We start from the raw sequence: 23,679 nt of genomic DNA on the forward strand, positions 1-23,679 counted from the left end.
TGTGTGGTGTGAGGTGGTTTGATCGAGTAAGTAACGTAAGGGTAAGAGAGATGTGTGGAAATAAAAAGAGCGTGGTTGAGAGAGCAGAAGAGGTTGTTTTGAAATGGTTCGGGCACATGGAGAGAATGAGTGAGGAAAGATTGACCAAGAGAATATATGTGTCGGAGGTGGAGGGAACGAGGAGAAGAGGAAGACCAAATTGGAGGTGGAAAGATGGAGTGAAAAAGATTTTGTGTGATCGGGGCCTGAACATGCAGGAGGGTGAAAGGAGGGCAAGGAATAGAGTGAATTGGAGCGATGTGGTATACCGGGGTTGACGTGCTGTCAGTGGATTGAATCAAGGCATGTGAAGCGACTGGGGTAAACCATGGAAAGCTGTGTAGGTATGTATATTTGCGTGTGTGGACGTATGTATATACATGTGTATGGGGGTGGGTTGGGCCATTTCTTTCGTCTGTTTCCTTGCGCTACCTCGCAAACGCGGGAGACAGCGACAAAGCAAAAAAAAAAAAAAAAAAAAAAAAAAAAAATTCCCAATCACTAATCTTTCATCAGCACACAAATCCACAAGCTCTTCACCATTTCCATTCACGACACTGAACACCCCTTTGTACATCAATTATACCCTCAATTGCCACATCACTCATCTTCGCATTTAAATCACCCATCACTAATACCCAGTCTCGTGCACCAAAACTGCAGACACACTCACTCAGCTGCTCCCAAAACACTTGCCCCTCAAGATCTTTCTTCTTATGACCAAGTGCGTAAGCACCAATAATCACCCATCTCTCTCCATCCACATTCAGTTTTACCCACATCAATCTAAAATTAACTTCTTTCCACTCTATCACACACACCCACAACTGCTTTAGGAGTAGTGCTACTCTTGTCCTCTCACCAACCCCTGACTTTACTCCTAAGACTTTACCAAACCATTCTTTCCCTTTATCCTTGAGCTTCGTTTCACTCAGAGCCAGAACATATGGTTTCTTTCCTCAAACATACTATCTATCTCTCCTTTCTTCTCATCTTGGTTACATTCAGACACCCCAATCTGAGCCTTCGAAGTGGATGAGCACTCCCTACTTGACTCCTTCTCTTTCCTGTTTTAGAAATTGAAATACAAGAAGGGAAAGATTTCCAACCCTCTGTTCCTGCTCCCTTTAGTCTTCTATGATATGCGGGGATAAATGGGAAGTAGTCTTTCTCCCCTATCCCTACATACATTTTTAATTTTCTAAAAGAAGGAACAGAGAAGGGGCTAAGTGAGGATATTCCTTCCAAGGCTCAGTCCTCTGTTCTTATTGTTACCTCGTTAACATGGGAAATGGGGAATATGTGTGAAAAAAAAAAAAAGGGGGAGACCATATTGGAGGTGGAAGGATGGAGTGAAAAAGGCATGTGCATGTGCACATATGTATATGTCTGTGTATATATATGTATGTATACGTTGAAATGTAAAGGTATGTATATGTTCATGTGTTGGCGTTTATGTATATATATATGTGTATGTGGGTGGATTGGGCCATTGGGCCATTCTTTCGTCTGTTTCCTTGGGCTACCTTGCTAACATGGGAGACAGCGACAAAGTTAATTAATAAATGAATAAATATATATATACATATTTTTCACACATATTCACCATTTACTGTGTAAGCGAGGTAGCATTAAGAACAGAGGACCAAGCCCCTGGGGATAGGGAAGAAAGAATGCTTCCCATGTATTTCCTGTGTCGCAGAAGGCGACTAAAAGGGGAGGGAGCGAGGTACTGGAAATCCTCCCCTCCTGTTTTTAATTTTCCAAAAGAAGGAACAGATAAGGGGGCCAAATGAGGGTATTCCCTCTAAGGCTCATTCATCAGTTCTAAACGCTACCTCGCTAATGTGGTAAATGGCGAATATGTATGAGAAAATATCATTTTTATTTTTTTTATCAAACCCAATTGCCGCCTCCCACATCAGTGAGGTAGCGCAAGGAAAACAGACAAAGAATGGCCCATCCACCCACATACACATATTCATTTTTTTCATTATTCATACTATTCGCCATTTCCCGCATTAGCGAGGTAGCGTTAAGAACAGAGGACTGGGCCTTAGAGGAAATATCCTCACCTGACCCCCTTCTCTGTTCTTCTTTTGGAAAGTTAAAAAAAAACGAGAGGGAAGGATTTCCAGCCCCCCGCTCCCTTCCCTTTTAGTCGCCTTCTACGACACGCAGGGAATACGTGGGAAGTATTCTTTCTCCCCTATCCCCAGGGATATATATATACATATATATATATTTTTTTTTTTTTGCTTTGTCGCTGTCTCCCACGTTTGCGAGGTAGCGCAAGGAAACAGACGAAAGAAATGGCCCAACCCACCCCCATACACATGTATATACATACGTCCACACACGCAAATATACATACCTACACAGCTTTCCATGGTTTACCCCAGACGCTTCACATGCCTTGATTCAATCCACTGACAGCACGTCAACCCCGGTATACCACATCGCTCCATTTCACTCTATTCCTTGCCCTCCTTTCACCCTCCTGCATGTTCAGGCCCCGATCACACAAAATCTTTTTCACTCCATCTTTCTACCTCCAATTTGGTCTCCCTCTTCTCCTCGTTCCCTCCACCTCCGACACATATATCCTCTTGGTCAATCTTTCCTCACTCATTCTCTCCATGTGACCAAACCATTTCAAAACACCCTCTTCTGCTCTCTCAACCACGCTCTTTTTATTTCCACACATCTCTCTTACCCTTACGTTACTTACGCGATCAAACCACCTCACACCACACATTGTCCTCAAACATCTCATTTCCAGCACATCCGTCCTCCTGCGCACAACTCTATCCATAGCCCACGCCTCGCAACCATACAACATTGTTGGAACCACTATTCCTTCAAACATACCCATTTTTGCTTTCCGAGATAATGTTCTCGACTTCCACACATTCTTCAAGGCTCCCAGAATTTTCGCCCCCTCCCCCACCCTATGATCCACTTCCGCTTCCATGTTTCCATCCGCTGCCAGATCCACTCCCAGATATCTAAAACACTTCACTTCCTCCAGTTTTTCTCCATTCAAACTCACCTCCCAATTGACTTGACCCTCAACCCTACTGTACCTAATAACCTTGCTCTTATTCACATTTACTCTTAACTTTCTTCTTTCACACACTTTACCAAACTCAGTCACCAGCTTCTGCAGTTTCTCACATGAATCAGCCACCAGCGCTGTATCATCAGCGAACAACAACTGACTCACTTCCCAAGCTCTCTCATCCCCAACAGACTTCATACTTGCCCCTCTTTCCAAAACTCTTGCATTCACCTCCCTAACAACCCCATCCATAAACAAATTAAACAACCATGGAGACATCACACACCCCTGCCGCAGACCTACATTCACTGAGAACCAATCACTTTCCTCTCTTCCTACACGTACACATGCCTTACATCCTCGATAAAAACTTTTCACTGCTTCTAACAACTTGCCTCCCACACCATATATTCTTAATACCTTCCACAGAGCATCTCTATCAACTCTATCATATGCCTTCTCCAGATCCATAAATGCTACATACAAATCCATTTGCTTTTCTAAGTATTTCTCACATACATTCTTCAAAGCAAACACCTGATCCACACATCCTCTACCACTTCTGAAACCACACTGCTCTTCCCCAATCTGATGCTCTGTACATGCCTTCACCCTCTCAATCAATACCCTCCCATATAATTTGCCAGGAATACTCAACAAACTTATACCTCTGTAATTTGAGCACTCACTCTTATCCCCTTTGCCTTTGTACAACGGCACTATGCACGCATTCCGCCAATCCTCAGGCACCTCACCATGAGTCATACATACATTAAATAACCTTACCAACCAGTCAACAATACAGTCACCCCCTTTTTTAATAAATTCCACTGCAATACCATCCAAACCTGCTGCCTTGCCGGCTTTCATCTTCCACAAAGCTTTTACTACCTCTTCTCTGTTTACCAAATCATATATATATATATATATATATATATATATATATATATATATATATATATATATACACACATATATACACACATGTACATATATACAGATGTACATATTCATACTTGCTGCCTTCATCCATTCCTGTCGCCACTCCACCACACATGAAATAGCATTTCCCCCTCCTCCAGTGAGGTAGTGCCAAAAAAAGACAAAAAAGGCCACATTCGTTCACACTCAGGCTCTAGCCGTCATGTGTAATGCACTGAAACCAAAGCTCCCTTTCCACATCCAGGCCCTACAGACCTTTCCATGGTTTACCCCAGACGCTTCACATGCCCTGGTTCAATCCATTGACAGCATGTCGACCCCAGTATACCACATCATTCCAATTCACTCTATTCCTTACATGCCTTTCACCCTCTTGTATGTTCAGGCCCTGATCGATCAAAATCTTTTTCACTCCATCCCCTTGCTTCCAATTTGTTCTCCCACTTCTCCTTGCTCCCTCCGCCTTTGACACATATATCCTCTTTGTCAATCTCTCCTCACTCATTCTCTCCATGTGTGCAAACCATTTCAATACACCCTCTTCTGCTCTTTCAACCACACTCTTTTTATTACCACGCATCTCTCTTACCCTTTCATTACTTACCCGATCAAACCACCTTACACCACATATTGTCCTCATATATCTCATTATACTTAGTCGCTGTCTCCCGCATTAGTGAGGCAGTGCAAAGAAACAGACATAAACACCCATACATGGACATATACATACCTATATATTTCAGTGTATACATACATATACATACACAGACATATACATACATACACATGTACATATTCATACTTGCTGCCTTCATCCATTCCCATTACCACCCCGTCACACATATATGTTGATTTGAATGCAAAGGTGAGTAATGTGGCAGTTGAGGGTATAATTGGTGTATACTGGGTGTTCAGTGTTGTAAATGGAAATGGTGAAGAGCTTGTAGATTTTTTTTTTTTTTTTTCTTTGTCGCTGTCTCCCGCGTTTGCGAGGTAGCGCAAGGAAACAGACGAAAGAAATGGCCCAACCCACCCCCATACACATGTATATACATACGTCCACACACGCAAATATACATACCTACACAGCTTTCCATGGTTTACCCCAGATGCTTCACATGCCCTGATTCAACCCACTGACAGCACGTCAACCCCGGTATACCACATCGATCCAATTCACTCTATTCCTTGCCCTCCTTTCACCCTCCTGCATGTTCAGGCCCCGATCACACAAAATCTTTTTCACTCCATCTTTCCACCTCCAATTTGGTCTCCAACTTCTCCTCGTTCCCTCCACCTCCGTCACATATATCCTCTTGGTCAATCTTTCCTCACTCATTCTCTCCATGTGCCCAAACCATTTCAAAACACCCTCTTCTGCTCTCTCAACCACGCTCTTTTTATTTCCACACATCTCTCTTACCCTTACGTTACTTACTCGATCAAACCACCTCACACCACACATTGTCCTCAAACATCTCATTTCTAGTACATCCATCCTCCTGCGCACAACTCTATCCATAGCCCACGCCTCGCAACCATACAACATTGTTGGAACCACTATTCCTTCAAACATACCCATTTTTGCTTTCCGAGATAATGTTCTCGACTTCCACACATTCTTCAAGGCTCCCACAATTTTCGCCCCCTCCCCCACCCTATGATCCACTTCCGCTTCCATGGTTCCATCCGCTGCCAGATCCACTCCCAGATATCTAAAACACTTTACTTCCTCCAGTTTTTCTCCATTCAAACTTACCTCCCAATTGACTTGACCCTCAACCCTACTGTACCTAATAACCTTGCTCTTATTCACATTTACTCTTAACCTTCTTCTTTCACACACTTTACCAAACTCAGTCACCAGCTTCTGCAGTTTCTCACATGAATCAGCCCTAGCGCTGTATCATCAGCGAACAACAACTGACTCACTTCCCAAGCTCTCTCATCCCCAACAGACTTCATACTTGCCCCTCTTTCCAAAACTCTTGCATTCACCTCCCTAACAACCCCATCCATAAACAAATTAAACAACCATGGAGACATCACACACCCCTGCCGCAAACCTACATTCACTGAGAACCAATCACTTTCCTCTCTTCCTCACGTACACATGCCTTACATCCTCGATAAAAACTTTTCCTTGCTTCTAACAACTTGCCTCCCACACCATATATTCTTAATACCTTCCACAGAGCATCTCTATCAACTCTATCATATGCCTTCTCCAGATCCATAAATGCTAAATACAAATCCATTTGCTTTTCTAAGTATTTCTCACATACATTCTTCAAAGCAAACACCTGGTGCTGAAAAAGGTCTGGTGATTGGGAGTACCTGGTTTAAAAGAGAGATATATATATAAGTATACGTATGTAAGTAGGAGAGATGGCCAGAGAGCATTACTGGATTAAGTGTTAATTGATAGGCATGTGAAAGAGAGACTTTTGGATATCGATGTGCTGAGAGGGGCAACTGGAGGGGTGTCTGATCATTATCTTGTGGAGGCGAAGGTGAAGATTTGTAGAGGTTTTCAGAAAAGAAGAGAGAACGCTGGGATGAAGAGAGTGGTGAGAGTAAGTGAGCTTGGAGAGGAGACTTGTTTGAGAAAGTACCAAGAGAGGTTGAGAGCAGAATGGAAAAAGGTGAGAGCAAATGACATAACGAGATTGAGGGAGGAATGGGATATATTTAGGGAAGCAGTGATGGCTTGTGCAAAAGATGCTTGTGGCATGAAAAACGTGGGAGGTGAGCAGATTAGAAAGGGTAGTGAGTGGTGGGATGAAGTAGTAAGATTGTTAGTGAAAGAGAAGAGAGAGGCATTTGGATGATTTTTGCAGGGAAGGAGTGCAAATGAGTGGGAGATGTATAAAAGAAAGTGGCAGGAGGTCAAGAGAAAGGTGCAAGAGGTGAAAAAGAGGATAAATGAGAGTTGGGGTGAAAGAGTATCATTAAATTTCAGGGAGAATAAAAAGATGTTTTGGAGGGAGGTAAATAAAGTGCGTAAGACAAGAGAACAAAAGGGAACATTGATGAAGGGGGTTAATGGGGAGGTAACAACAAGTAGTGGTGAAGTGAGAAGGAGATGGAGTGAGTATTTTGAAGGTTTGTTGAATGCGTTTAATGATAGAGTGACAGATATAGGGTGTTTTGGTTGAGGTGGTGTGTGAAGTGAGAGGGTCAGGGAGAAAGCTTTGGTAAACAGAGAAGAGGTAGTGAAAGCTTTGCGGATGATGAAAGATGACAAGGCAGAGGATTTGGATGGTATTGCAAAAGAACTTATTAAAAAAAGGGAGTGATTGTGTTGTTGACTGGTTGGTGAGAATATTCAATGTATGTATGGTTCATGGTGAGGTGCTTGAGGATTGGCAGAAAGTATGCATACTGCTATTGTACAAAGGGAAAAGGGATAAAAGCGAGTGTTCAAATTACAGAGGTATAAGTTTGTTGAGTATTCCTGAAAAGAAGATGGGAGGGTATTGACTGAGAGGGTAAAGGCATGTACAGAACATCAGACTGAGGAAGAGCAGAGTGGTTTCAGAAGTGGTAAAGGATGTGTGGATCAGGTGTTTGCTTTGAAGAATGTATGTGAGAAATACTTAGAAAACAGATGGATCTGTATGTAGCATTTATGGATCTGGAAAAGGCATATGATAGAGTTGATAGAGATTCTCTGTGGAAGGTATCAAGAGTATATAGTGTGGGAGGTAAGTTACTAGAAGCAAAGAAAATGTTTTAACAAGGATGTAAGGCATGTGCATGAGTAGGAAGAGAGGAAAGTGATTGGTTTCCAGTGAATGTCGGTTTGCAGAAGGGGTGCGTGATGTCTCCATGGTTGTTTAATTTGCTTAAGGATAGGATTGTTAGGAGGTGAATGCAAGAGTTTTGAAAAGAGGGGCAAGTATGTAGTCTGTTGTGGATGAGAGGGCTTGGGAAGTGAGTCAGTTGTTGTTCGCTGATGATACAGTGCTGGTGGCTGATTCGGGAGAGAAACTGCAGAAGTTGGTGGCTGAGTTTGGTAAAGAGTGTGAAAGAAGAAAGTTGAGAGTAAATGTGAATAAGAGCAAGGTTATTAGGTTCAGTAGGGTTGAGGGACAAGTTAACTGGGAGGTAAGTTTGAATGGAGAAAAACTGGAGGAAGTGAAGTGTTCTAGATATCTGGGAGTGGACTTAGCTGCAAATGGAATCATGGAAGCAGAAGTGAGTCACAGGGTGAAGGAGGGGGAGAAGGTTCAGGGAGTGTTGAAGAATGTGTGGAAGGTGAGAACGTTATCTCGGAGAGCAAAAATGGGTATGCTTGAAGGAATAGTTATTCTAAGAATGTTATATGGTTGCGAGGGATGGGCATAGATAAGGTTGTGCGGAGGAGGGTGGATGTGTTGGAAATGAGATGTATGAGGACAATATGTGCTGTGAAGTGGTTTGATCAAGTAAGTAATGAAAGAGTAAGAGAGATGTGTGGTAATAAAAAGAGATTGGTTGAGAGAGCAGAAGAGGGTGTATTAAAATGGTTTGGTCACATGGAGAGAATGAGGGAGGAAAGATTGACAAAGAGGATATATGTGTCAGAGGTGACGAAACAAGGGGAAGTGGAAGACCAAATTGGAGGTGGAAGGAAGGAGTGAAAAAGATTTTGAGCGATTGGGACCTGAACATACAGGAGGGTGAAAGGCATGCAAGGAATAGAGTGAATTGGAATGATGTGGTATACCAGGGTGGACGTGCTATCAATGGATTGAACTAGGGCATGTGAAGTGTCTGGGGTAAACCATGGAAAGTTTTGTGGGGCCTGGATGTTGAAAGGGAGCTGTGGTTTCAGTGTATTACACATGACAGCTAGAGAGTGAGTGTGAACGAATGTGGCCTTTTTCCTGTTCCTGGCACTGCTTCTCTGGAGAGGGGAGGGGGGGGATGTTATTTCGTGTGTAGTGGGGTGGCAATGGGAATGAATGAAGACAACAAGTATGGATATGTACATGTGTATATATATGTCTGTGTATGTTTTATCATTTCATCATACTTTGTCTCTATCGCCTGCATCAGAGGCAGAACAAGGAGACAGATGAATGAATGGCCCAACCCACCCACATACACATGTATATACATAAACGTTCAAACACGCACATATACATACCTTTACATTTCAAAGTTTACATACATATACATACACAGACATATACATATATATACACATGTACATATTCATACTTGCTGCCTTCATCCATTCCCGTTGCCACCCCTCCACACATGAAATGGCACCTCCCTTCCCCCGTGTGCGAATTAGCGCTAGGAAAAGACAACAAAGGCCACATTCGTTCACACCCAGTCTCTAGCTGTCATGTGTAATGCACTGAAACTACAGCTACCTTTCCACATCCAGGCCCCACAAAACTTTCCATGGTTTACCCCAGATGCTTCCCATGCCCTGATTCAATCCATTGACAGCATGTTGACCACATCATTCCAATTCACTCTATTCCTTGCACGCCTTTCACCCTCCCGTCTGTTCAGGCCCCAATCGCTCATAATCTTTTTCACTCCATCCTTCCACCTCCAATTTGGTCTCCCACTTCTCCTTCCCTCCACCTCTGACACATATATCCTCTTTGTCAATCTTTCCTCACTCATTCTCTCCATGCAACCAAACCATTTCAATACACCCTCTTCTGATCACTCAACCACACTCTTTTTATTACCTTACATCTCTCTTACCCTCTCATTACTTACTCGATCAAACCACCTCACAGCACATATTGTCCTCAAACATCTCATTTCTAACACATCCACCCTCCTCTGCACAACCACTATTCCTTCAAACATACCCATTTTTGCTGTATAAGATAACGTTCTCCCCTTCGACACATTCTTCAATGCTCCCAGGACATTCACCCCTCCCCCACCCTGTGACTCACTTCTGATTCCATGGTTTCATCTGCTGCTAAATCCACTCCCAAATACCTAAAACACTTCACTTCCTCCAGTTTTTCTCCATTCATACTTACCTCCCAACTGACATGTCCCTTAACCCTACTGAATCTAATAACCTTGCTCTTATTCACATTTATTCACAGCTTTATTCTTTCACACACTTTAACAAACTTAGTCAAAAGCTTCTGCAGTTTCTCACCTGAATCGGCCACCAGCACTATCATCAGCAAACAACAACTGACTCACTTCCCAAGCACTCTCATCCAAAACAGACTGCATACTTGCCCCTCTCTCCAAAACTCTGGCATTCACCTCCCTAACAACCCCATCCATTAACAAATTAAACAACCATGGAGATATCATGCACTCCTCCCGCAAACCAACATCACTGGGAACCAATCACTTTCTTCTCTTCCTACTCGTACACATGCCTTACATCCTCAATAAAAGCTTTTCACTGCTTCTAGTAACTTACCTTCCACACCATATACTCTTAATACCTTCCACAGAGCATATCTATCAACTCTGTCATATGCCTTCTCCATATCCATAAATGCTACATACAAATCCATCTGTTTTTCTAAGTATTTCTCACATAAATTCTTCAAAGCATACACCTGATCCACACATCCTCTACCACTTCTGAAACCACACTGCTCTTCCCTAATCTGATGCTCTGTACATGCCTTCACCCTCTCAATCAATATCCTTCCATATGATTTCCCAGGAATACTCAACAAACTTATACCTCTGTAATTTGAATACTCACCTTTATCCCCTTTGCCTTTATACAATGGCACTATGCATGTATTTCGCCAATCCTCAGGCACTTCGCCATGAACCATACATACAGTGAATATTCTCACTGACCAGTCAACAACACAGTCACCCCCTTTTTTAATAAATTCCACTGCAATACCATCCAAACCCGCCGCCTTGCTGGCTTTCATCTTCCGCAAAGCTTTCACTACCTCTTCTCTGTTTACCTAAGCATTCTCCCTGACCCTCTCACTTTGCATACCATTTAAGAAAAAAAAAAAAAAAAAAACAATCCTATATCTGCCTCTCTATCATCTAGCACATTCAACAAACCTTCAAAATACTCACTCCATCTCCCAACTCTCATTTGCCCTCTTTTTCACCTCTTGCAACATTCTCTTGACCTCCTGCCTCTTTCTGTCTGTGTATGTATATGTATGTATATGTGTGTGTGTGTGGGTGTTTATGTATATACATGTGTATGTGGGTGGGTTGGGCCATTCTTTTGTCTGTTTCCTTACACTACCTTGCTACTGTGGGAGACAGTGGCTAAGTATAATAATAAAAAATATAAAGTAAAGTCAGGGGTTAGTGAGAGGACAAGAGCAAGGGAAGGAGTAGCAATACTCCTGAAACAGGAGTTGTGGGAGTATGTGATAGAGTGTAAGAAAGTAAATTCTCGATTAATATGGGTAAAACTGAAAGTTGATGGAGAGAGGTGGGTGATTATTGGTGCATATGCACCTGGGCATGAGAAGAAAGATCAAGAGAGGCAAGTGTTTTGGGAGCAGCTGAATGTTAGTGGTTTTGATGCACGAGACCGGGTCATAGTGATGGGTGATTTGAATGCAAAGGTGAGTAATGTGGCAGTTGAGGGAATAATTGGTATACATGGGGTGTTCAGTGCTGTAAATGGAAATGGTGAAGAGCTTGTAGATTTATGTGCTGAAAAAGGACTGATGATTGGGAATACCTGGTTTAAAAAGCGAGATATACATAAGTATACTTATGTAAGTAGGAGAGATGGCCAGAGAGCGTTATTGGATTACGTGTTAATTGACAGGCGTGCGAAAGAGAGACTTTTGGATGTTAATGTGCTGAGAGGTGCAACTGGAGGGATGTCTGATCATTATCTTGTGGAGGCTAAGGTGAAGATTTGTATGAGTTTTCAGAAAAGAAGAGTGAATGTTGGGGTGAAGAGGGTGGTGAGAGTAAGTGAGCTTGAGAAAGAGACCTGTGTGAGGAAGTACCAGGAGAGACTGAGTACAGAATGGAAAAAGGTGAGAACAATGGAAGTAAGGGGAGTGGGGGAGGAATGGGATGTATTTAGGGAATCAGTGATGGATTGCGCAAAAGATGCTTGTGGCATGAGAAGAGTGGGAGGTGGGTTGATTAGAAAGGGTAGTGAGTGGTGGGATGAAGAAGTAAGAGTATTAGTGAAAGAGAAGAGAGAGGCATTTGGACGATTTTTGCAGGGAAAAAATGCAATTGAGTGGGAGATGTATAAAAGAGACAGGAGGTCAAGAGAAAGGTGCAAGAGGTGAAAAAAAGGGCAAATGAGAGTTGGGGTGAGAGAGTATCATTAAATTTTAGGGAGAATAAAAAGATGTTCTGGAAGGAGGTAAATAAAGTGCGTAAGACAAGGGAGCAAATGGGAACTTCAGTGAAGGGCGCAAATGGGGAGGTGATAACAAGTAGTGGTGATGTGAGAAGGAGATGGAGTAAGTATTTTGAAGGTTTGTTGAATGTGTTTGATGATAGAGTGGCAGATATAGGGTGTTTTGGTCAAGGTGGTGTGCAAAGTGAGAGGGTTAGGGAAAATGATTTGGTAAACAGAGAAGAGGTAGTGAAAGCTTTGCGAAAGATGAAAGCCGGCAAGGCAGCAGGTTTGGATGGTATTGCAGTGGAATTTATTAAAAAAGGGGGTGACTGTATTGTTGACTGGTTGGTAAGGTTATTTAATGTATGTATGACTCATGGTGAGGTGCCTGAGGATTGGCGGAATGCGTGCATAGTGCCATTGTACAAAGGCAAAGGGGATAAGAGTGAGTGCTCAAATTACAGAGGTATAAGTTTGTTGAGTATTCCTGGTAAATTATATGGGAGGGTATTGATTGAGAGGGTGAAGGCATGTACAGAGCATCAGATTGGGGAAGAGCAGTGTGGTTTCAGAAGTGGTAGAGGATGTGTGGATCAGGTGTTTGCTTTGAAGAATGTATGTGAGAAATACTTAGAAAAGCAAATGGATTTGTATGTAGCATTTATGGATCTGGAGAAGGCATATGATAGAGTTGATAGAGATGCTCTGTGGAAGGTATTAAGAATATATGGTGTGGGAGGCAAGTTGTTAGAAGCAGTGAAAAGTTTTTATCGAGGATGTAAGGCATGTGTACGTGTAGGAAGAGAGGAAAGTGATTGGTTCTCAGTGAATGTAGGTTTGTGGCAGGGGTGTGTGATGTCTCCATGGTTGTTTAATTTGTTTATGGATGGGGTTGTTAGGGAGGTGAATGCAAGAGTTTTGAAAAGAGGGGCAAGTATGAAGTCTGTTGGGGATGAGAGAGCTTGGGAAGTGAGTCAGTTGTTGTTTGCTGATGATACAGCGCTGGTGGCTGATTCATGTGAGAAACTGCAGAAGCTGGTGACTGAGTTTGGTAAAGTGTGTGAAAGAAGAAAGTTAAGAGTAAATGTGAATAAGAGCAAGGTTATTAGGTACAGTAGGGTTGAGGGTCAAGTCAATTGGGAGGTAAGTTTAAATGGAGAAAAACTGGAGGAAGTAAAGTGTTTTAGATATCTGGGAGTGGATCTGGCAGCGGATGGAACCATGGAAGCGGAAGTGGATCATAGGGTGGGGGAGGGGGCGAAAATCCTGGGAGCCTTGAAGAATGTGTGGAAGTCGAGAACATTATCTCGGAAAGCAAAAATGGGTATGTTTGAAGGAATAGTGGTTCCAACAATGTTGTATGGCTGCGAGGCGTGGGCTATGGATAGAGTTGTGCGCAGGAGGATGGATGTGCTGGAAATGAGATGTTTGAGGACAATGTGTGGTGTGAGGTGGTTTGATCGAGTAAGTAACGTAAGGGTAAGAGAGATGTGTGGAAATAAAAAGAGCGTGGTTGAGAGAGCAGAAGAGGGTGTTTTGAAATGGTTCGGGCACATGGAGAGAATGAGTGAGGAAAGATTGACCAAGAGAATATGTGTCGGAGGTGGAGGGAACGAGGAGAAGAGGGAGACCAAATTGGAGGTGGAAAGATGGAGTGAAAAAGATTTTGTGTGATCGGGGCCCGAACATGCAGGAGGGTGAAAGGAGGGCAAGGAATAGAGTGAATTGGAGCGATGTGGTATACCGGGGTTGACGTGCTGTCAGTGGATTGAATCAAGGCATGTGAAGCGTCTGGGGTAAACCATGGAAAGCTGTGTAGGTATGTGTATTTGCGTGTGTGGACGTATGTATATACATGTGTATGGGGGTGGGTTGGGCCATTTCTTTCGTCTGTTTCCTTGCGCTACCTCGCAAACGCGGGAGACAGTGGAGAGAATGAGTGAGGAAGGGTTGACCGGGAGGATGTGTGTGTCGGAGGTGGGGGGAGCGGGGAGGAAGGGGGAGGCCGGGTTGGGGGTGGAAGGATGGAGTGGGGGGGATTTTGTGTGATCGGGGCCTGGGCATGCGGGGGGGTGAGGGGGGGCGGGGGGTGGTATGAGCTGGAGCGGTGTGGTGTGCAGGGGTTGACGTGCTGTCGGTGGATTGAATCAGGGCATGTGTGTGGGGGTGGGTTGGTCCATTTCTTTCGTCTGTTTCCTTGCGCTGCCTCGCAGGCGCGGGAGACAGCGGAAAAAAAAAAAAAAAATATAAATGTAAATGTGAATAAGATTAAGGTTATTAGGTACAGTAGGGTTGAGGGTCAAGTCAATTGGGAGGTGAGTTTGAATGGAGAAAAACTGGAGGAAGTGAAGTGTTTTAGATATCTGGGAGTGGATCTGGCAGCGGATGGAACCATGGAAGCGGAAGTGGATCATAGGGTGGGGGAGGGGGCGAAAATCCTGGGGGCCTTGAAGAATGTGTGGAAGTCGAGAACATTATCTCGGAAAGCAAAAATGGCTATGTTTGAAGGAATAGTGGTTCCAACAATGTTGTATGGTTGCGAGGCGTGGGCTATGGATAGAGTTGTGCGCAGGAGGATGGATGTGCTGGAAATGAGATGTTTGAAGACAATGTGTGGTGTGAGGTGGTTTGATCGAGTGAGTAACGTAAGGGTAAGAGAGATGTGTGGAAATAAAAAGAGCGTGGTTGAGAGAGCAGAAGAGGGTGTTTTGAAGTGGTTTGGGCACATGGAGAGGATGAGTGAGGAAAGATTGACCAAGAGGATATATGTGTCGGAGGTGGAGGGAACAAGGAGAAGAGGGAGACCAAACTGGAGGTGCAAAGATGGAGTGAAGGGGATTTTGTGTGATCGGGGCCTGAACATGCAGGAGGGTGAGAGGAGGGTGGGGAATGGAGTGAGTTGGAGCGGTGTGGTATACCGGGGTTGACGTGCTGTCGGTGGATTGAAGCGGGGCATGTGAAGCATCTGGGGTAAACCGTGGAAGGCTGTGTAGGTATGTATATTTGCGTGTGTGGACGTATGTATATACATGTGTATGGGGGGGGTTGGGCCATTTCTTTCGTCTGTTTCCTTGCGCTACCTCGCAAACGCGGGAGACAGCGAGAAAGTATAATAAAAATTAAAAAATAAAAAAAAAAATATATTATTTTTTTTTTTTATTATACTTTGTCGCTGTCTCCCGCGTTTGCGAGGTAGCGCAAGGAAACAGGCGAAAGAAATGGCCCAACCCCCCCCCATACACATGTATATACATACGTCCACACACGCAAATATACATACCTACACAGCTTTCCATGGTTTACCCCAGACGCTTCACATGCCCTGATTCAATCCACTGACAGCACGTCAACCCCGGTATACCACATCGCTCCAATTCACTCTATTCCTTGCCCTCCTTTCACCCTCCTGCATGTTCAGGCCCCGATCACACAAAATCTTTTTCACTCCATCTTTCCACCTCCAATTTGGTCTCCCTCTTCTCCTCGTTCCCTCCACCTCCGACACATATATCCTCTTGGTCAATCTTTCCTCACTCATTCTCTCCATGTGCCCAAACCACTTCAAAAACACCCTCTTCTGCTCTCTCAACCACGCTCTTTTTATTTCCACACATCTCTCTTACCCTTACGTTACTCACTCGATCAAACCACCTCACACCACACATTGTCCTCAAACATCTCATTTCCAGCACATCCATCCTCCTGCGCACAACTCTATCCATAGCCCACGCCTCACAACCATACAACATTGTTGGAACCACTATTCCTTCAAACATACCCATTTTTGCTTTCGGAGATAATGTTCTCGACTTCCACACATTCTTCAAGGCCCCCAGAATTTTCGCCCCCTCCCCCACCCTATGATCCACTTCCGCTTCCATGGTTCCATCCGCTGCCAGATCCACTCCCAGATATCTAAAACACTTCACTTCCTCCAGTTTTTCTCCATTCAAACTCACCTCCCAATTGACTTGACCCTCAACCCTACTGTACCTAATAACCTTGCTCTTATTCACATTTACTCTTAACTTTCTTCTTCCACACACTTTACCAAACTCAGTCACCAGCTTCTGCAGTTTCTCACATGAATCAGCCACCAGCGCTGTATCATCAGCGAACAACAACTGACTCACTTCCCAAGCTCTCTCATCCCCAACAGACTTCATACTTGCCCCTCTTTCCAAAACTCTTGCATTTACCTCCCTAACAACCCCATCCATAAACAAATTAAACAACCATGGAGACATCACACACCCCTGCCGCAAACCTACATTCACTGAGAACCAATCACTTTCCTCTCTTCCTACACGTACACATGCCTTACATCCTCGATAAAAACTTTTCACTGCTTCTAACAACTTGCCTCCCACACCATATATTCTTAATACCTTCCACAGAGCATCTCTATCAACTCTATCATATGCCTTCTCCAGATCCATAAATGCTACATACAAATCCATTTGCTTTTCTAAGTATTTCTCACATACATTCTTCAAAGCAAACACCTGATCCACACATCCTCTACCACTTCTGAAACCACACTGCTCTTCCCCAATCTGATGCTCTGTACATGCCTTCACCCTCTCAATCAATACCCTCCCATATAATTTACCAGGAATACTCAACAAACTTATACCTCTGTAATTTGAGCACTCACTCTTATCCCCTTTGCCTTTGTACAATGGCACTATGCACGCATTCCGCCAATCCTCAGGCACCTCACCATGAGTCATACATACATTAAATAACCTTACCAACCAGTCAACAATACAGTCACCCCCTTTTTTAATAAATTCCACTGCAATACCATCCAAATCTGCTGCCTTGCCAGCTTTCATCTTCCGCAAAGCTTTCACTACCTCTTCTCTGGAGTGAGTATTTTGAAGGTTTGTTGAATGTGTTTGTTGATAGAGTGGCAGATATAGGGTGTTTTGGTCGAGGTGGTGTGCATATATATATATATATATATATATATATATATATATATATATATATATATATATATATATATATCCCTGGGGATGGGGAGAAAGAATACTTCCCACGTATTCCCTGCGTGACATAGAAGGCGACTAAAAGGGGAGGGAGCGGGGGGCTGGAAATCCTCCCCTCTCGTTTTTTTTTGATTTTCCAAAAGAAGGAACAGAGAACGAGGCCAGGTGAGGATATTCCCTCAGAGGCTCGGTCCTCTGTTCTTAACGCTACCTTGCTAACGCGGGAAATGGCGAATAGTATGAAAGAAAAAAGAAAGAATATATATATATATATATATATATATATATATATATATATATATATATGCAAACACTTTGCCTATACTCAATCCATTCCTTTATCCTTACAGTCTATACTCCATTTCACCTTTCACTCTTCTCAGTTGGATAATTCTATGCATCTTTCTACAAGCAAATAGCTCCTTGCTAGGCTATCTCCTTAACTTTTATACTCACTATTCATATCATGGCTATTACAAAGCTAATCACTATCTATATCATGGCTTTTACAAAAGTAGCTCCTTCCTAGGCTAACTATTTAACTTTTTATACTCACTATCTATATCACAGCTATTAGAAAACTACCTACTATCTATACTATGGCTTTTGCAAAACTATATTCATACTACAGTTTTGCAGTCCTTTGGTATTCTACTTTACTTCTGTATTCTCTCAGAACAATGAAAGTATCTGTGTAGCAACATTCTTTTTCATTGAAGATCTCCTACTTGGTCAATTTGAGGAACATTTTGGCAGATAACTGTCCAAAATATTTACTTAATATTTCTTATCTAAATTTCTTGCGTTTTACTTTTCCTGGCCTTCTAAATTTCCATGGAAAAGTACTTAAATCATATGTTTGATATGTGACATGTTATCTTTAATTCATGAAAATTTCAAATTTTAGACTTTTGACATACTGTAAAATGGTAGTACGATACCTCGGCTGACTAGAGCACGGCAAAACTGCAGACCAATTCCTCGACTTGCCCCTTGAATAAGTGCTGTTGGCATTGTTTCCACAAAAGTCCTGACGAATGTCACTTGACTGCTACTTGCAAGAAAATCTTTGTTTCAGCTTCTTATCTATATTTTTTATATCTGGAAATAAAGAATTCTACTAACAGACCCTTGAATTTGTATCCTGCCTTAAATATATAACATAAAGGTAAATAAAGCACCATGAATTTTATGGAATGTTGAAAAGCATAATAAATGGTCACCATTCTCCTTGGCTTTCAAGCAGCTAAATGTTTTTCTTGCACTTTCCTATCACTGCAGAGTCCTGTTTGATATGAAAATCACTGGAGGTGTTATCAGACTCCACCTGCTTGGATTTAGACTGTGAAAGATTAGTCACCGATGCTGAGGTTGTATCACTCTCAGTTGACAGAACAAAGTACAATCTTGTCAAAAACCATTTGGCTTCAAGGGAGTCCATCCTGTCCCTGCTTCTGAGTGTAGTGCAGGCTTAGAGCCACAGGAGCCCCAGGACTTTTTGAAATGGGTTCCAGGGATAATAACAAAATATCATTGAAAAAAAAAATAATAACAATGGAATGGATGAAGGCAGTATGTATGAATAGGTACATGTGTATATGTCTGTGTATGTATATGTCTGTGTATGTATATGTATGTATACGTTGAAATGTATAGGTATGTATATGTGAGTAGGTGAATGTTTATGTATATACATGTGTATGTGGGTGGGTTGAACCATTCTTTTGTCTGTTTCCTTGCACTACCTCACTAATGCGAGAGACAGCGACAAAATATAATAAATAAAATAAATAATAATAATAATAGTAATAATAAGAAGTAAGATTATTAGTGAAGGAGAAGAGAGAGGCATTTGGACGATTTTTGCAGGGAAAAAATGCAACTGAGTGGGAGATGTATAAAAGAAAGAGACAGGAGGTCAAGAGAAAGGTGCAAGAGGTGAAAAAGAGGGCAAATGAGAGTTGGGGTGAGAGAGTATCATTAAATTTTAGGGAGAATAAAAAGATGTTCTGGAAGGAGGTAAATAAAGTGCGTAAGACAAGGGAGCAAATGGGAACTTCAGTGAAGGGCGCAAATGGGGAGGTAATAACAAGTAGTGGTGATGTGAGAAGGAGATGGAGTGAGTATTTTGAAGGTTTGTTGAATGTGTTTGATGATAGAGTGGCAGATATATGGTGTTTTGGTCGAGGTGGTGTGCAAAGTGAGAGGGTTAGGGAAAATGATTTGGTAAACAGAGAAGAGGTAGTAAAAGCTTTGTGGAAGATGAAAGCTGGCAAGGCAGCAGGTTTGGATGGTATTGCAGTGGAATTTATTAAAAAAGGGGGTGACTGTATTGTTGACTGGTTGGTAAGGTTATTTAATGTATGTATGACTCATGGTGAGGTGCCTGAGGATTGGCGAAATGCATGCATAGTGCCATTGTACAAAGGCAAAGGGGATAAGAGTGAGTGCTCAAATTACAGAGGTATAAGTTTGTTGAGTATTCCTGGTAAATTATATGGGAGGGTATTGATTGAAAGGGTGAAGGCATGTACAGAGCATCAGATTGGGGAAGAGCAGTGTGGTTTCAGAAGTGGTAGAGGATGTGTGGATCAGGTGTTTGCTTTGAAGAATGTATGTGAGAAATACTTAGAAAAGCAAATGGATTTGTATGTAGTATTTATGGATCTGGAGAAAGCATATGATAGAGTTGATAGAGATGCTCTGTGGAAGGTATTAAGAATATATGGAGTGGGAGGCAAGTTGTTAGAAGCAGTGAAAAGTTTTTATCGAGGATGTAAGGCATGTGTACGTGTAGGAAGAGAGGAAAGTGATTGGTTCTCAGTGAATGTAGGTTTGCGGCAGGGGTGTGTGATGTCTCCATGGTTGTTTAATTTGTTTATGGATGGGTTGTTAGGGAGGTGAATGCAAGAGTTTTGGAAAGAGGGGCAAGTATGAAGTCTGTTGTGGATGAGAGAGCTTGGGAAGTGAGTCAGTTGTTGTTCGCTGATGATACAGCACTGATGGCTGATTCATGTGAGAAACTGCAGAAGCTGGTGACTGAGTTTGGTAAAGTGTGTGAAAGAAGAAAGTTAAGAGTAAATGTGAATAAGAGCAAGGTTGTTAGGTACAGTAGGGTTGAGGGTCAAGTCAACTGGGAGGTAAGTTTGAATGGAGAAAAACTGGAGGAAGTAAAGTGTTTTAGATACCTGGGAGTGGATCTGGCAGCGGATGGAACCATGGAAGCGGAAGTGAATCATAGGGTGGGGGAGGGGGCGAAAATCCTGGGAGCCTTGAAGAATGTGTGGAAGTCGAGAACATCTCAGAAAGCAAAAATGGGTATGTTTGAAGGAATAGTGGTTCCAACAATGTTGTATGGTTGCGAGGCGTGGGCTATGGATAAAGTTGTGCCCAGGAGGGTGGATGTGCTGGAAATGAGATGTTTGAGGACAATGTGTGGTGTGAGGTGGTTTGATCGAGTAAGTAATGTAAGGGTAAGAGAGATGTGTGGAAATAAAAAGAGTGTGGTTGAGAGAGCAGAAGAGGGTGTTTTGAAATGGTTTGGGCACATGGAGAGAATGAGTGAGGAAAGATTGACCAAGAGGATATATGTGTCGGAGGTGGAGGGAACGAGGAGAAGTGGGAGACCAAATTGGAGGTGGAAAGATGGAGTGAAAAAGATTTTGTGTGATCGGGGCCTGAACATGCAGGAGGGTGAAAGGAGGGCAAGGAATAGAGTGAATTGGATCAATGTGGTATACCGGGGTTGACGTGCTGTCAGTGGATTGAATCAGGGCATGTGAAGCGTCTGGGGTAAACCATGGAAAGTTGTGTGGGGCCTGGATGTGGAAAGGGAGCTGTGGTTTCGGGCATTATTGCATGACAGCTAGAGACTGAGTGTGAACGAATGGGGCCTTTGTAGTCTTTTCCTAGTGCTACCTCGCACACATGAGGGGGGAGGGGGATGGCATTCCATGTGTGGCGAGGTGGCGATGGGAATGAATAAAGGCAAACAGTGTGAATTGTGTGCATGGGTATATATGTATGTGTCTGTGTGTGTATATATATATATGTGAACATTGAGATGTATAGGTATGTATATTTGCGTGTGTGGACGTGTATGTATATACATTGTGTATGGGGGGTGGGTTGGGCCATTTCTTTCTTCTGTTTCCTTGTGCTACCTCGCAAATGCGGGAGACAGCGACAAAGCAAAATAATAATAATAAAAATAGTAATAATAATAATAAATGTGAATAAGAGCAAGGTTATTAGGTACAGTAGGGTTGAGGGTCAAGTCAATTGGGAGGTGAGTTTGAATGGAGAAAAACTGGAGGAAGTGAAGTGTTTTAGATATCTGGGAGTGGATCTGGCAGCAGATGGAACCATGGAAGCGGAAGTGGATCATAGGGTGGGGGAGGGGGCGAAAATTCTGGGGGCCTTGAAGAATGTGTGGAAGTCGAGAACATTATCTCGGAAAGCAAAAATGGCTATGTTTGAAGGAATAGTGGTTCCAACAATGTTGTATGGTTGCGAGGCGTGGGCTACGGATAGAGTTGTGCGCAGGAGGATGGATGTGCTGGAAATGAGATGTTTGAGGACAATGTGTGGTGTGAGGTGGTTTGATCGAGTGAGTAACGTAAGGGTAAGAGAGATGTGTGGAAATAAAAAGAGCGTGGTTGAGAGAGCAGAAGAGGGTGTTTTGAAGTGGTTTGGGCACATGGAGAGAATGAGTGAGGAAAGATTGACCAAGAGGATATATGTGTCGGAGGTGGAGGGAACGAGGAGAAGAGGGAGACCAAATTGGAGGTGGAAAGATGGAGTGAAAAAGATTTTGTGTGATCGGGGCCTGAACATGCAGGAGGGTGAAAGGAGGGCAAGGAATAGAGTGAATTGGAGCGATGTGGTATACCGGGGTTGACGTGCTGTCGGTGGATTGAGGCAGGGCATGTGAAGCGTCTGGGGTAAACCATGGAAGGCTGTGTGGGTGTGTATATTTGCGTGTGTGGACGTATGTATATACATGTGTATGGGGGGGTTGGGCCATTTCTTTCGTCTGTTTCCTTGCGCTACCTCGCAAACGCGGGAGACAGCGACAAAGTATAATAAAAAAAAAAAAAAACAGAGAAGAGGTAGTAAAAGCTTTGCGGAAGATGAAAGTCTGCAAGGCAGTGGGTTTGGATGGTATTGCAGTGGAATTTATTAAAAAAGGGGGTGACTGTATTGTTGACTGGTTGGTAAGGTTATTTAATGTATGTATGATTCATGGTGAGGTGCCCGAGGATTGGCGGAATGCTTGCATAGTGCCATTGTACAAAGGCAAAGGGGATAAGAGTCAGTGCTCAAACTACAGAGGTATAAGTTTGTTGAGTATTCCTGGTATATTATATGGGAGGGTATTGATTGAGAGGGTGAAGGCATGTACAGAGCATCAGATTGGGGAAGAGCAGTGTGGTTTCAGAAGTGGTAGAGGATGTGTGGATCAGGTGTTTGCTTTGAAGAATGTATGTGAGAAATACTTAGAAAAGCAAATGGATTTGTATGTAGCATTTATGGATCTGGAGAAGGCATTTGAAAGAGTTGATAGAGATGCTCTTTGGAAGGTATTAAGAATATATGGTGTGGGAGGCAAGTTGTTAGAAGCAGTGAAAAGTTTTTATCGAGGATGTAAGGCATGTGTACATGTATGAAGAGAGGGAAGTGATTGGTTCTCAGTAAATGTAGGTTTGCAGCAGGGGTGTGTGATGTCTCCATGGTTGTTCAATTTGTATATGGATGGGGTTGTTAGGGAGGTGAATGCAAGAGTTTTGGAAAGAGGGACAAGTATGCAGTCTGTTGTGGATGAACGAGCTTGGGAAGTGAGTCAGTTGTTGTTCGCTGATGATACAGCGCTGGTGGCTGATTCATGTGAGAAACTGCAGAGGCTGGTGACTGAGTTTGGTAAAGTGTGTGAAAGAAGAAAGTTGAGAGTAAATGTGAATAAGAGCAAGGTTATTAGGTACGGTAGGGTTGAGGGTCAAGTCAATTGGGAGGTAAGTTTGAATGGAGAAAAACTGGAGGAAGTGAAGTGTTTTAGATATCTGGGAGTGGATTTGGCAGCGGATGGAACCATGGAAGTGGAAGTGAATCATAGGGTGGGGGAGGGGGCGAAAATTCTGGGAGCCTTGAAGAATGTGTGGAAATCGAGAACATTAACTCGGAAAGCAAAAATGTGTATGTTTGAAGGAATAGTGGTTCCAAAAATATTGTATGGTTGCGAGGCATGGGCTATGGATAGAGTTGTAGGCAGGAGGGTGGATGTGCTGGAAGTGAGATGTTTGAGGACAATATGTTGTGTGAGGTGGTTTGATCGAGTGAGTAATAATAGGGTAAGAGAG

The 23,679-nt window shown here is 43.0% G+C and overlaps 1 protein-coding gene across 4 annotated transcripts in view; it reads right to left on the reverse strand.

The window, feature by feature from the left end:
- The window catches only part of LOC139758501 (C-signal-like), a 71,684-nt gene that overhangs the window by 40,145 nt on the left and 7,860 nt on the right, over positions 1–23,679 (reverse strand). For all 4 annotated transcript variants that reach the window (XM_071680015.1, XM_071679999.1, XM_071679991.1 and 1 more), the window contains exon 2: positions 18,265–18,424. In XM_071680015.1, coding sequence (XP_071536116.1) covers positions 18,265–18,337 — 73 coding nt within the window. In that variant the 5' untranslated portion in view covers positions 18,338–18,424. The remainder of the gene's footprint in view (positions 1–18,264; positions 18,425–23,679) is intronic.

The sequence above is a fragment of the Panulirus ornatus genome, chromosome 2, assembly GCF_036320965.1.
Source record: "Panulirus ornatus isolate Po-2019 chromosome 2, ASM3632096v1, whole genome shotgun sequence".
Lineage (NCBI taxonomy): Eukaryota > Metazoa > Arthropoda > Malacostraca > Decapoda > Palinuridae > Panulirus > Panulirus ornatus.